This window comes from Engraulis encrasicolus, chromosome 20 (assembly GCF_034702125.1).
Source record: "Engraulis encrasicolus isolate BLACKSEA-1 chromosome 20, IST_EnEncr_1.0, whole genome shotgun sequence".
Lineage (NCBI taxonomy): Eukaryota > Metazoa > Chordata > Actinopteri > Clupeiformes > Engraulidae > Engraulis > Engraulis encrasicolus.
In genome coordinates this window covers 44,373,842-44,388,244 of record NC_085876.1, presented here as the reverse complement: position 1 = coordinate 44,388,244, position 14,403 = coordinate 44,373,842, and the positions used below count along the sequence as shown (strand labels likewise).

The window sequence follows — 14,403 nt, the reverse complement described above, 5'->3', positions numbered from 1 at the left end:
ATCACATTTTCACAGGCCAAATTTTCTTCGGTTTTGGGCACTACACAATAATAGTTGGACTGAGAGCCCAGCCGTGGCTTAATTGCCGGGGCACTGGGCTGCTAAGCGGGCGACCCAGGTTTGATTCCCAATCTGAGGCCATTTCCTGATCCTCCGCCGTCTCTGTCTCTCTCTGTGTCTCTCTCTGTGTCTCTCTCTGTGTCTCTCTCTCTCTCTCTCTCTCCTCTCTCTCTCTCTCTCTCTCTCTCTCTCTCTCTCTCTCTCTCTCTCTCTCTCTCTCTCTCTCTCTCTCTCTCTCTCTCTCTCTCTCTCTCTCTCTCTCACTCTCTCTCTCTCCGTCCTGTCCAAATAAAGTTGAAAACCCGACCAAAAAATATTAAAAGAAAAAAAAGAATACTTCGAATGTGGGGACCACAGCCACATTGTACAATGCGCTTTTGTAAGGGGCTTTGGAGAAAAGTGTCTGCTAAATATGTCATACCCCTGTGGTCTAAAACTAAAAGAAAAAGTCTGCAACACCAGTTTCAGTTTTCCTCCAGTTTTCATGTGATTTTTTGCTAGTCCTGCACCCAATCTTTTTGAGCGTGTTTTTCTCTTTTTGACAATCAAACCTAATTCCAGACATTATGTTTTTAAATTTGATTTGCCACAACAGAGGCTGGAATATCTGCATGTTGTGTCTAGCCGGAACACTAAACGCCACTTTTCAGCTGATTTCAAGCCTGTAGTTACCTACGACAAATGAATATTTTTTGCTACGTGTGTGTGTGTGCGTGTGTGTCTGTGTGTGTGTGTGTGTGTGTGTGTGTGTGTGTGTGTGTGTGTGTGTGTGTGTGTGTGAGTGTGTGTGTGTGTGTGTGCGTGTGTGTCTGTGTGTGTGTGTGTGTCTTTTCTCGCAATTACTGCTCTACCATGCATCAATAATTCATGCTTCACCCGCCCTAAAAGCAAAAAAATTACAAACAATTTTAAGCATTACTGACCACCCCACCAACAAAAAGAAATTATAGGCCAGAACGCAGAGGCGAAATTGCTTTGCACATACTCTGAATTCAAATTGCATTATTGTGATGGCTACAAATTAGCGGGCATCAGTCTCGGAATGTGAGAGAAATAAAAAAGTAGGCCTAAATACATCAACTAAACACACACACACACACACACACACACACACACACACACACACACACACACACACACACACACACACACACACACACACACACACACACACACACACACACACACACACACACACACACACCACACACACACACACACACACACACACACACACACACACACACACACACACACACACACACACACACACACACACACACACACACACAACTGAGAAGGCACCTGCCTTCTCATTCCAATGTAATGTGTGTAATGCGAGGTCCACACAGAGCACAGAGGCCGCCAACGCTTAAGAGAGAGTTATGAACGCGGCTGAACGTGGCGCGAGCGCTGCAGCCAATGCCTACTGGATCTCATTACCGCTGAATAATGGCCCCTGTTCTGCATTACACAGCCGAAAGGTCAGGGGGCCCGGCCGCGTCTACTCTGCAGCCATCTGAGTCTGAGCCGGCGTATTTAAGACTGAATTAAACAGCGTGCCGTGTGTGCGCCTGGCTAGCGAGAGACAAACGAGCAGAGAACGCGGGCGGGGAGTCGCGGCTAATGACCTCCTCTACATAAGGTCATGTGATCTCTTGGAGATTAAGATGTATGCAAGTGATTATGTGCATGTGTGTATCAAGCTTAACGAGTGATACGTCTGATCTTTGCCATATTGTATACTTTGTGCCAGACACATCACTTTCCCTCTACAGTATAAGCTTAATTAGTTTATACGTTTTTTTTTCTTTTTTTTCTGGACCACGCACAATGACTTTTGAAACTCCTGGACACCTTTTGACTATTTGGCTGATCTGTGCTCTGACAGCTGTGTGTGTCAGTGATGCGTGGGCCGACGAAAAAACAAGACACACCCGACCGCTTTTTTCCCTAGTCCGCCCGCTTGCCCTGCCCGCAAGAAATATTCATGAAAAATATTGACCCGGCCCGCTTCCCGACCCGCCTTTGAAAATAGTAGCCGTGCGTCTTATGAACACCCTAGCGTCATTGGCAACGCACAATCACGTCAATAAAGGTCTCAGCATGGTTCACTTCCGAGGGGTCTGGGTACACTTCACATCACAGAAAATGCTGAGCTGCAGGTCTAAGTTCGCTTAAATGGTTGATAGGGACCAGGTAGGCTATGAAAACACCCATAGTGGCAATGTAGCCTAGAACACTTTATCTTCTTTTGGTTTGGTAGGCTACTCCTCTGCTCTATCCTTTTCCTGAACTGAAATTGGTTTCGTGTTTTCCTATCCCGAAGTTGAGGGACAGGGTGGCAAGCGGTTAATTTGGGAGTTTGGGAAAGATAATCGCGTCACACAAACCACAAACGCAACATGCGCTGCCTGGTGCCACTATAGGCAACGCTTGTCTTTCTAGCGCAGATGATCATTTAGCCCACACAAAGCGTGAACGCTCGTAATCTTAGATGACTGCAATGTAAAGATCCATACATGATCACATAGGTTGCAGAGCCCTTCTCAACTGATTGACAGTTGCACTCACGATGCTATAACGCGACATGCCCTGTCCAAATAAACTCTGTAAGCAACACATGAGTGCGAAACCATTACAATTGTATAAGAAAATATGTAGGCTATATCCATCACTGCACTGTTTAGAGAGCACCCTCTGTGTTCTTTAAAATGCACTCAATGGTTGCACCTGCTGCACCAGTTGCGCGCAGAGGATGCGGCCGACGCAGGAGCATCATTAAGTCTCCTGCAGAGCTTGTGGCACCATCGTAGTTATTCAGCCATATAAACTTTGATCTATTTCGCAAAAAATGTCCCTGTCTGCTAAAGTAAACTATAGCCTATTGGCTATAGCCTACTTTAAAATTCGGCATCATTTCAAAGGTCCTGACCTGACCGACCGCGGTTAACTGCAAGCGCCCGCTGATTTCGGGTCAGCCCGCGCATCACTGGTGTGTGTGTGTGTGTGTGTGTGTGTGTGTGTGTGTGTGATCTGCCTTTGGATAAATGTATGCTTGTGCTACATGGTAAATATGTGTGTGCAATTATATGTGTAATGTCAAGACTTGTGCATCCTCTAGTTATGCATGCTACTGGGCGCCTTCATTTCCCTCAGGACTTATAAATTGTACTCTACTCTTACGTTAGTTATAAGTTTCTCTTAGTACTAGTAGTCATTTTCTCTCTCCATTAGAGCCTTGTCTTGCTCTCATCTCCTCACCCTTCAGAGGAGCAGGTCTGGGGCCTATACAAAGAAGCTGGTTCAGGAGTAAACCAGGTTAAAGGGACACTGTGTGAGATTTTTAGTTGTTTATTTCCAGAATTCATGCTGGCCATTCACTAATGTTACCTTTTTCATGAATACTTACCACCACCATCAAATTATAAGTATTCATTATGCAAAAATTGCACTTTTCATACATGAAAAGGGGTATCTTCTCCATGGTCCGCCATTTTGAATTTCCAAAAATAGCCATTTTTAGCTGCAAAAATGACTCTACTTGGACCATACTAGAAAATATTTGTTTAATACTTCATAAACTTTTATGTAAAGATCAAATATGGCATAGGCAGCCCAATTTCAATAAGCAGCATAATTGCAGTACCTTTTTTGAACATTTTCTGCACAGTGTCCCTTTAAGTAAAGAGGTAAATCATCTCACTCCACCTGCCTTTGGATTAAAGACTTTTTAACAGGCCGCACCCAGCGAGTGCGCATAGGTCATAACACCTCCATGGACCTCAACCTCAGCACTGGCTCGCCGCAGGGATGTGTGTTAAGTCCTCTGCTGTACACACTGTACACCCACGACTGCTCCCCAGTCTACACTAATAACACCATAGTGAAATTTGCTGATGACACCACAGTAGTTGGACTTATTTCAAATGGGGATGAGTCTGCCTACAGAGATGAAGTAGAGCGCTTGGTGGGGTGGTGCAGAGAGAACAACTTGCTCCTGAACACAGCCAAGACCAAGGAGCTGGTGGTGGATTTCAGGAGGAAGAGGACTGCCATCCAGCCACTTATGATTGAGGGGGAGTGTGTGGAGAGGGTGTCAGACTTCCGTTTCCTGGGAGTTCACATCAGCGAGGACCTGACCTGGGGTGTCAACACCACTGGGCTTGTGAAGAAGGCACAGCAAAGACTTTATTTCCTAAGAATACTTAGGAAAAACAACATCTGTCAGAAGCTGCTTGTGTCCTTCTACCGCTGCTCAGTGGAGAGCATATTGACATATTGTCTTTGTGTGTGGTTCCCAGGCTGCACTGTGGCACAGAGGAAAGAGCTCCAGGGGGTCATAAAGGCTGCAGAGAACATTATTGGCTGCCCTCTTCCATCTTTGGAGGGCCTACACAGCACCCGCTGCCTAAAAAAGGCCAAGTGCATTCTGAGAGACACATCCCACCCCAGGTCACAGTCTTTTTGAATTGCTGCCATCGGGCAGGAGATTCAGGTCCATTAAGACAAGGACAAACAGACTGAAAAACAGTTTCTATGCAGCGGCCATCACAGAACTGAATTTTGCATCAAAAGCATAGTTTTTATATACATACCATTCTTTTTATTCCATTTTTTAATTTTATTTTTATTCTTATTTTTTTTTGCTTCAACAAGGAATGCACAATTTCGTTGTGCTTGTCACAATGACATATAAAAGATATTGTATTGTATTGTATTGTATTGTATATTGTATCTAATAGAAGAGCCCCAAAGTCCTCATTTTCTTAACTTAACCTCGTTTACTCCTGAACCAGCTTCTTAGTATAAGCCTCTTGTCTTACCAAATCTATTCTCTTCCACAGATGCTAATATGTGGTGAGCAACAGAGTAATCGTGAGCAGCATGTAAATCAGACGCTGATCATGAGTAAGCAAAACAATAACAACAATGCTAATTCCACATCACTGCAGCTCAACAGAGCACAACAAATAGCTTCCAAATTAGCCCAAGTGGATACCAGACTAAAACAATTTAAAAAAGAGAGAACAGAACTTATCTCTATGTATCAACACCCCAAAACTGTGAATTACATAAAACTGACATCGCATAACAGAGCAGGTCAACCCAATGATAAACTGAGAACTCTGCGCTATATAAATACATGGTGTATTGTATTGTAACAAGGAAAGAGGAGGATGTTCATGTTATTTGAGAGGAATAAAAAGAGGCATACAGACAGACACTAGGAAAGAGACAGAAGGAAGGGATTGCTCAGGTTGCTGTAAAAGGTCTCCATGAAATCAAGTATTTTACAGTGATCATTTTGGACAGGATTAAGCAGAGAAAGGAGGAAGAACTAAAGGAGCTGGAAGAGGAGAATATTGTCAATTGTGTATCCAGAGAGAAAAGGAGAGGAGAGGAGAGGAGAGGAGAGGGGAGAGAAGAGAGGAGAAGAGAGAAGAGGGGAGGGGAGAAGAGGAGAGTTGAGAGGGGAGGGGAGGAGAAGAGAAGACGAGAAGAGAAGAGGAGAGGAGAGGGGAAGAGAGGGGAGAAGAGTAGAGTTGAGAGGGGAGGGGAGGAGAAGAGAAGAGGAGAGGGGAGGGGAAGAGAAGACAAGAGGGGAAGAGAGGACAAGAGGGGAAGAGAGGACAAGAGGGGAAGAGAGAAGGCAGGAGAGAAGAGAAGAGAAGAGAAGAGAAGAGAAGAGAAGAGAAGAGAAGAGAAGAGAAGAGAAGAGAAGAGAAGAGAAGAGAAGAGAAGAGAAGAGAAGAGAAGAAGAGAAGAAAAGAGCAGAAGAGAAGAAAAGAGCAGAAGAGAAGAGAAGAGAAGAGAAGATGCTCACATTGTTGTCGATGGTCTCCCTGAGCCTGGTGAGGTCCTCCATGGCTGCCTCCCAGTTCTGCATTAGGATCTCGGAGGCCAGCTTGCCCCACAGCGAGCTCAGCGCATTCCTGTCCGTGGAGGGCACCTGATGGGGACACGACACATCACAAGAAATTAAACTCCCACTCACTAACCATTTTACTCTCACTTTGTTCACAACATTTTGGCCTTAGACAAATGGTCAGCCATGGGCCATCCATGGCTCAGTGGTTAGAGTGATGGCCTTTAGATCAGAGGGTTGCAGGTTCAAATCCCACCCTTGCCAGCACCTTCATCCATGGCAGAAGTGCCCTTGAGCAAGGCATCTAACCCCACATAGCTCCAGGGCCTGTAACCAATACCCTGAACCTAAATAAGTGTAAGCCGCTTTGACTACAAGCGTCAGCTAAGTGTAATGTAATATAATGGTCAGAGTGCTGGAGTTTCATCGCTTTTTTCCCCTTCTGATTAGCGGGCTCGGCGCGTTCCTGCAAGTACCCCAAAGCAGGTGCATAGAATTTCAGTAGCCCGGGAGAGTGTGCCAGATGCAAATCCCACGGGTGATAGTGAAAAAAAATCCTGAGACTGAACTTTTTCCCCTGCTCTAACGACGACGACAAGATACTGCATAGTGACGTAACGTAGGGTCTATTTTGACACATAAACTTTTAATAGCCTGTGTATGACCATTATTCAAGCCTGATTAGGAGAAGAAAACCCTGAACCTGTAACACTTTCTGAGATAAGAATAACCTAATGGCTAATTATTATCAATGTTTTTATTTTTGCAAACTCTGTCAAGCCTGAAATCAGGCATGGAGCCTGAATACTATCAGCCCTGAAATCCATCAACAGCTACTTGTTTTTGAAAACATCACCAGGTACAAAAGCAGTTACAAGAGGTTACACAAATGCTACATCCATCCATGCTACATACAGCCATCCAACAGGAACGACCCCAAATGTAAAACTAGAGGTGCTCCGATTGCTCGGCAGCCGATCATGATCGGCCGATAATGGCCAAAAATAGCATGATCGGTGATCGGAAAAACATGCCGATCAAAAAACCGATCCAGAGATATTAAATTCCTCACGCAACCATTTCGCCTTTACACCTGGCGCTGCCTGCATGTAGCCTAGGTGCTGGCTCTGCACAGCTGCTGCACCAAAACAAGGCATCTTTACTTGTCTTTAACTTTTTGGAATTCCCTCCTTCATTTTCACCATTTATAATCATATCTGCATCAACAATGATCTGATTTTCCGATCCATGCGCCGTTTACATGACGCTTGTAATTTGCGAATGACGTGTCAGTCTCGCCATGTTCGCTATTTTCAGTTACAGCCTGTCAGCACGCAACAACTAAACGTTTCCAAAACAATCATCAACTGTATTGTTTTTAAAGTTGTAGCCTAATGGACAGCCAGGTCATTAGTTTGTAGTCGCTGCAACACCAAACAGCAACTAGGGAGAGTGGACGGTGAAACTCAATGAGTCTGTGCAGAGAATTACATTCTATGACAGTGTTACAGAGAAAGAGCTTTCCTCGCAGACACGCTGTGTTGTGCCTGTTGCCTGTTCTTTCAAGTGAAGTTTTTTTCTTGTTTTGTGTAGGCCTATGTAGAATCTCAAGCGTTTCAGTCACAATGTAATTTGCGATAGACTACCTCTCGCCCGTTAGCCATTTTGCGTTATAACCTGTGTAGTTGCCTCGGTCAGCACGCGACAAGTTCACGTTGTCCGCACAAGCATGCCAACGTTATTGTTTTCAAAGTTGTAATTGACAGTCAGTCGAGTAGTTTGATAGTCGCTGAAACGCCAAACGGCGACAGGTGAGGTGAGAGGGAGAGAGCAGAACGGTCGCGGAGCACTGCAGCTGTGGACAGTGAGTGACAGAGAGGGGAGGGGCTCTCCTCACGAGGCTGCTCATTTAAAGCGACAGGGTTTTTTCTCGTATGCAGAAGACGAGAGACTGAGATCCAGGTGTCTGAGCTTCAATTCAATCTTAAATAGTTAAGTAATTATATGCAATAACTTATAAATTGATGTAATGTTTCAGTCTCAATTCAATCTTAAATAGTTTAGTAATTATATGCAATAACTTATAAATTGATTAATACTGTAGACTTACTTGTAGGCTATATTACCAACACTAGTCTGAAAGAGCTGAAAGATAATAATAATAATAATAATAATAATAATAGCCTAATAATAATAATAATAATAATAGCCTAATTATAGGCCTACATTGTGAAAGCGACATGTGCAAATTAAGATTGATTGGTTTATGGGCAGAAATATTCAATAAGGATAATTAATAGGCTATTAAAAAAATAGGAAATAATTTCTGTGATCGGCAATGATCGGTGATCGGCAGATAAAGATTTTTGGTGATCGGTATCGGTGATCGGGCCAAAAAATGGTGATCGGAGCACCTCTATGTAAAACCGATCCAAACTGTTCCGGTCAACAGAGAGGACACTCACCAACACAAGGACACACTGCACACAACAAAATTGCATTTATGCCTCACCCATGCAAGAGGGCAGCCCTCAATGGCGCCCCTAGGGAGCAGTGCGGCGGGATGGTACCATGCTCAGGGTACCTCAGTCATGGAGGAGGATGGGGGATAGCACTGGTTAATTACTCCCCCCACCAACCTGGAGGGTCGGGAGTCGAACCGGCAACCTTTGGGCTGCAAGTCTGACGCCCTAACTGCTTACCCATAACTGCCCATAAGTAGTAGAGGTATTCAGCACTCACCAGCACACGGAAGAAGTAGAGGTATTCAGCAGCTCCGGAGTAGTTGCCACACTCGTACTGGAACTTGGCATAGCGGTACAGGGTATCCAGATACTCCTGACGGAACTACGGGCCAAAAACAAAACAATGCAATGCAATACAATTCTGAGGAGCAGCTTCAGCATCATGTTTACAGGCAGGGTGCGATTTGTAGAGGGGATGGGGGGGATTGTCCCCCCTTCTGGTCTTGATATCAGCACTTTTTCTACATGATTTTATCACAGTTCAATTAAATTCCATTGATATTGCTTACAATCTGAAACATATCCCCTCTTCTGGTTTTCCGACAAATCGCACCCTATTTAAAGGTAGTTATGGTGCTGGCCAGTGTTTACAAACACAACAACACAAGGATGGAAGAGGGAGCAACTTACAGCGTGTTTCTCTGCCAAATAATCAAACAGCATCCTCCCGTCCCTGGCAGAAAATAAATAAACAAACGGTTTTAAGAGAAATACGGTCATACGGCAAAAAAAACAGCATTCCAATCAGAGCAGAATTGCACAGTTCCCTTAGCAAATACAAGATGCACAGGACATACACAAAACAACAAGTGCAGATGCAAAGAAGGGTTAAGACTTAGTTAGTTATTATAATTTAGTTAATATAATGACGACTCCAGGCATTTCTAATAGATAATTTACCTGCATCTCAAAGTTAACTTCACCTGGTTTACTACTGAACCGTTTTTTGGTATACCCCTGTGGTCTCTCACCTTGTTGACTGCATTTGCCTAGTTGTCTCCGGGTCCTCGAACATCTTGACGATGGGCTCAGTTTCCGACTGGAGTTGTTTCAGTTGGGCAACAACAGTCGTCCTCTTTTCCCTCAGCGCTGAAACAACAACAAAACATCATCCAATCCTTCGGTAGATATACATGGATGTGACAGAAATCACTATATGTGAGATTTTACAAACGTACAAAGGACATTGTAAGTGGTGTACATGCTTACATTGGGGGATCTCTTTGTCGGGTAACAGGTTTTTGTACACATCCATCGCGAAATCCACCATGTTAGTGTCGCTGAGCAGATCCAGCTTTCCCTGGAGTAGTTCCTTCTCATTGTAAATCTGTGAATGGAATAACAGTTTCGAGTACTGTGTGAGCAGATTACAGTCGCAATAACCGATCAGACAACATATTTTGGATTCCAATCAGCTGTGTGTATCTCACACCAGATGGCTGAGGGCGGCTAGCTGCGATGCTATCCTAGACAACCATAGGATGCCGGTGTCGGCTTGTCACAGCTGGGGTGTGATGATAGCACGTGGAGGATAAATAAGCAGTATATGAAGTCGTTGATATATTTTACTTCAAAATACGGTTGCCGAACAAGTCATGAATCCACGTACCTCTTTCACGGAAAGAAATTCCAATAAGGGAAAGACTAAATGCCTATCCAAAAAGTGCGCGATCTTGGTGGTCAGATCGTACTCCGCCATTTTTGCAGAAAGAACTTCCTGGTTTTCTTCTTTGTGGTTATTGGCCATTCGTAACATATTGTGCACTCCACCTCTGCTGCCCCCTGGCGGTTCAGAGTGTAACGGTGCCTAATTTGGCATTCACTGGCAGTAAAGGGATGTAATCCATGTGGATAATGGCTTTGTGTGTGTGTGTGTGTGTGTGTGTGTGTGTGTGTGTGTGTGTGTGTGTGTGTGCGTGTGTGCGTGCGTGCGTGCGTGCGTGCGTGCGTGCGTGCGTGCGTGCGTGCGTGTCTGGACCATGGCTAGCTCAGCCCTTGCCCTTCAGGTGATTGCTTTGCCACTCAGCCTTCTGGTCAGGAGCCACGCGTTCTCCGCAGGGAGCTGTATGGATTATTGAGGAGAAATCGACCCTTTTTATCCTGAAAATGGAGTTCTCTCCTTGCCTGTAGCCATCTCTATTGGCATTCATGTCAGAGCTATACCGAAATTACTCTCAGCAATACACTTGGCTGCTTCCCTGGTCTTCAGCTCACAGAGTTTATGTGACTAGTCAAGTCAAGTCAAGTCAAGTTTTATTGTCAATTTCTTTACATGCACTGGTCATACAAAGAATTTGAAATTGCGTTTCTTGCAGACATAGACTAATTAGGTAAGGACATAGACAGTATAGACATAGACAGTACTCATACATGGACATAAACAGTATGGACATAGACAGTGCTCACTACTGAAGTGAGTCAAAAAAATACTTTTCTTTGGACCAATGTTCAGGTCGGCCTAATGTTAGTGCAGCACATGTGATGGACCATTTGAAGGCAAGATGACGACTGGCCGATAGGGTGCACTGCCCACCCCCACCCAAATGCACTCACCAGGGCTGGACTGGCCATCTGGCATAGTGGGCATTTCCTGCTGGGCCCTGCACCCTCGTTTCTTTTTTTACATTTCTGAAAATATGGGCCCACGAGGGTGTGGGGCCCACCGGTGAGTCAGTTCTGCGCCGCTAATTATGAGGAGCCCCTTTAAGCCAATAGTGCCCTATTTCTCCCCCAATCCATCCTTGGCCTTCACACAGGCTATATATAAACTGTATGTCCCTTGTCAATACTCCTGACCCTTTACAACGCTCAAGGGCCAAAATTTACATGACCTACCCCCCCACCCCCTACCCAAAGATGCACACCTGCCTCCAGGCATGTTAAATGAGTCACATCTGTTCTCCGAGAAAATAGAGAAGTGACCTCTACTGACGTGGATTGTCAATGTGATGGGATAGGTCTAGGGAATAGTATCCTAAGGTACTGGGCTGGACAGGGTAGCGGTTTGGGCATGTCATTTGTAATTTGTGGTAATAACACTTTAATCTTTAATGCCTTCTGTATTTATGGCCCTGCTGTAGACCTTTGGACATGCTGGGACCGCTTAGGTGACTAATTTGTATTAAAGCGAAAGCGAAAAAGCCCAACTGGGAAACTCAACTCCCGAATATAATTTTAATGTTATGCAGGTTCACATGAAATATGAAATATTTTGTAATGGAATCTTAGAAAATACATTTGCAGTACAATTAATTTATATTCATGGGACCTAGAGAAGGTGGGGACTGTTTTAAAGGTGGCTGCCTTCAATATTGGCACCAAGTGCAGGGGGAAATCCTGGTTTGTGTTCATAATACGGCCCTCGGAGGATTTTGCGGCCCTCAGATGGATTTGAAGTGGCCCCTCGAATGAAAAAGGTTCCCCACCCCTGCCTTACATGACTCATTTGTATTAACAGATGCTCATAAGAAAGGTCATGCTTTACAAATGCTCCAGCTCTATTTTCATGATGGCCCCTCTGCCATTTTGTGAAGATGACAAAGTGAGCCCCTGACCTCACATTTACAATGCAAATGGGTTTGGGTAAACAGTGCTGTCATGGCTGTGCAATCTTGTGATGGAGACTGAATATTAAAAAGGCTAGTTAAACCTGTACCTTCATATTTTGGTAACACGTAACTTTATAGTAGCGTTTTGGAGAGCGCGCACATCCAGATTAAACAGTTGCCGGACTTAAACACGATCTGACGAAGACCAGACTGCATGGTCGCAACGTTCCTTCTTTTCATTAACACGTAACTTTATGGCAGTTTCCATATGGAATTCTGTACCTCTGGGTAACAGATAAGAGAGAGAAGCTACACATGGTAACGGAAAAAAGGGGTAATTACGAAGTAAATATACCATTAATTGGGTAACAACAGGGTAGATGTTTGGTGATTAGAAGGTTGGAAAATGTGCAGTGTTTCACAGTAATTCTTGGGATATGTGTATGACTTTGTAATTACCCCCCTTTGTTACCTGTTACACAGAGAAAAATAAAGGTACACACAGGGTACAATATTGCCTCTATAGGTACAAAATGGTTCCTTTCAGTTTTCTGTACACCTCAAAGGGTACTGGACAGATCCCTTATGATACCTTATTGTACTTCAGAGGGTACATGCATCAGTAGAGTACACATTTGTACCTGGGGGTACACGCACTGGTTAGTTGTTGGATAATAATAAATATGCCATGTAAATTCGCTCTGTTAGCCTGTTGTTATGCAGAAAATACACAGTAATTACTGTAGCATAAAGTAAAATGTTACCCGTATTTCTTTAGATATTAAAAAGGGAGATGTGACCCGGTTGAAACCTTCTATAAAACTTTTGAAGGCGCAAAAGGAAGAATTGCTGTACTTCGTATTTGTCAACACCCGCCTGAAACCACCAGCACCAAAGTGTCTAATGAGGACAATTTTCTTTCATTTTCAGATTATAACACACATGAGTTCCCACGTGTAATGTTTTCATGGATAGTTTCGAGTAATTTTAAAACATTTTTTCCAGCTGGCTGGATATTTTGGGGGTCCCAAAAAGCGTCTGAGTGTGCCCAGCCGAGAGAGGATGGGTCAGCCGAGGTGACTGATGTTTATCTGTCTCTCACAGCATTTTAAACATGGCCTCCCTTCATTCATTTTTATATCCACCCCTCTCATATCACACATACATGCACGCACCGATCATACGCACACGCGCGCACACGCACATACACACACACACACACACACACACACACACACACACACACACACACACACACACACACACACACACACACACAAACAATGATATAAGGTCTGCTTTTTTTTTTTACCTTCGCCAAGGAGGTTATGTTTTCAGTCACCTTGTTTTGTCTCTCTAGCTGACTGGCTGGCTGTCTGTCTGTCTGTCTGTCTGTCTGTCTGGCTGTCTGTCTGTCTGTCTGTCTGTCTGTCTGTCTGTCTGTCTGTCTGTCTGTCTGTCTGTCAGCAGGATAACTCAAAAAGGTATGCACAGATTTGGATGACATTTTTGGAAATGACAAAAGGAAGAAATGATTAAATTTTTGTATTGATCCGGGTCACAATCTGGATCCAGGATTTAAAAAAAAGATTCTTCAGACTTAAATAACAGAAATAAGAGGTGTCACATTTTCTACAATACCGCTTCCTTGGCAGAGGTCTGCACTCTCTGAGTGCATTTCTAGATTATATTGTCATCACATTACAGCATGAATCATTATGCACTCTGGTTACACACACACACACACACACACACACACACACACACACACACACACACACACACACACACACACACACACACACACACACACACACACACACACACACACACCAGAGCTTGACACCTGCCAACCGGCCAAATGCTGGTAAAAGTTGGCTGTGGCCAGGGCAGGAATTTCGCGAGGGCCATGAGGGCCATGGCCCTCGTGCCCTCCAACTTTGGCCTTGTGCCCTTGAAAAAAAAATATCTGCCATAAGGCCACAGTGGCCCTGATGCCCTCTCTGACGCCTAATTGATTAAAATACATTAAAATGCATGAAATTGCATCTAAGAAACACAAATTTTCTTGGGGGAGCACCCCCAAACACCCCGGTCCAAAAACATGTCCTCCTTTTTGCTGGCACGAACATGGTCACGCTACACTCCAAAAATGTTTTAATCTATGGCCTTGGTACCCTGGCTTTTGGCCTTTATGCCCTTAACCCTCTGAGGTCTAAGGCTTTTCAGAGGCTTTTAGGCTGCTTGCACCACCCTAACATTTTCAAGTATTTTCATTTCATATATATATATTTGGGACCTGGAAGGTCTGAGGTTTCTAATGGTGTGACTTATATGTTTCAATGACAAAAACTCACAGAGTTGCAGATTTGTTTTTGGAGACACATTGCCCTCTGAAGGG

The 14,403-nt window shown here is 44.2% G+C and overlaps 1 protein-coding gene across 1 annotated transcript in view; it reads right to left on the bottom strand.

The window, feature by feature from the left end:
- Window positions 1-10,184, bottom strand: part of eif3eb (eukaryotic translation initiation factor 3, subunit E, b) — a 56,467-nt gene extending 46,283 nt beyond the window's left edge. The window contains exons 1-6 of the mRNA XM_063185989.1: window positions 10,064-10,184; window positions 9,664-9,781; window positions 9,426-9,543; window positions 9,085-9,127; window positions 8,672-8,776; window positions 5,888-6,013 (exon numbers count right to left, since the gene is read on the bottom strand). Coding sequence (XP_063042059.1) covers window positions 5,888-6,013; window positions 8,672-8,776; window positions 9,085-9,127; window positions 9,426-9,543; window positions 9,664-9,781; window positions 10,064-10,153 — 600 coding nt within the window. The 5' untranslated portion in view covers window positions 10,154-10,184. The remainder of the gene's footprint in view (window positions 1-5,887; window positions 6,014-8,671; window positions 8,777-9,084; window positions 9,128-9,425; window positions 9,544-9,663; window positions 9,782-10,063) is intronic.
- Window positions 10,185-14,403: the final 4,219 nt, after the last annotated feature.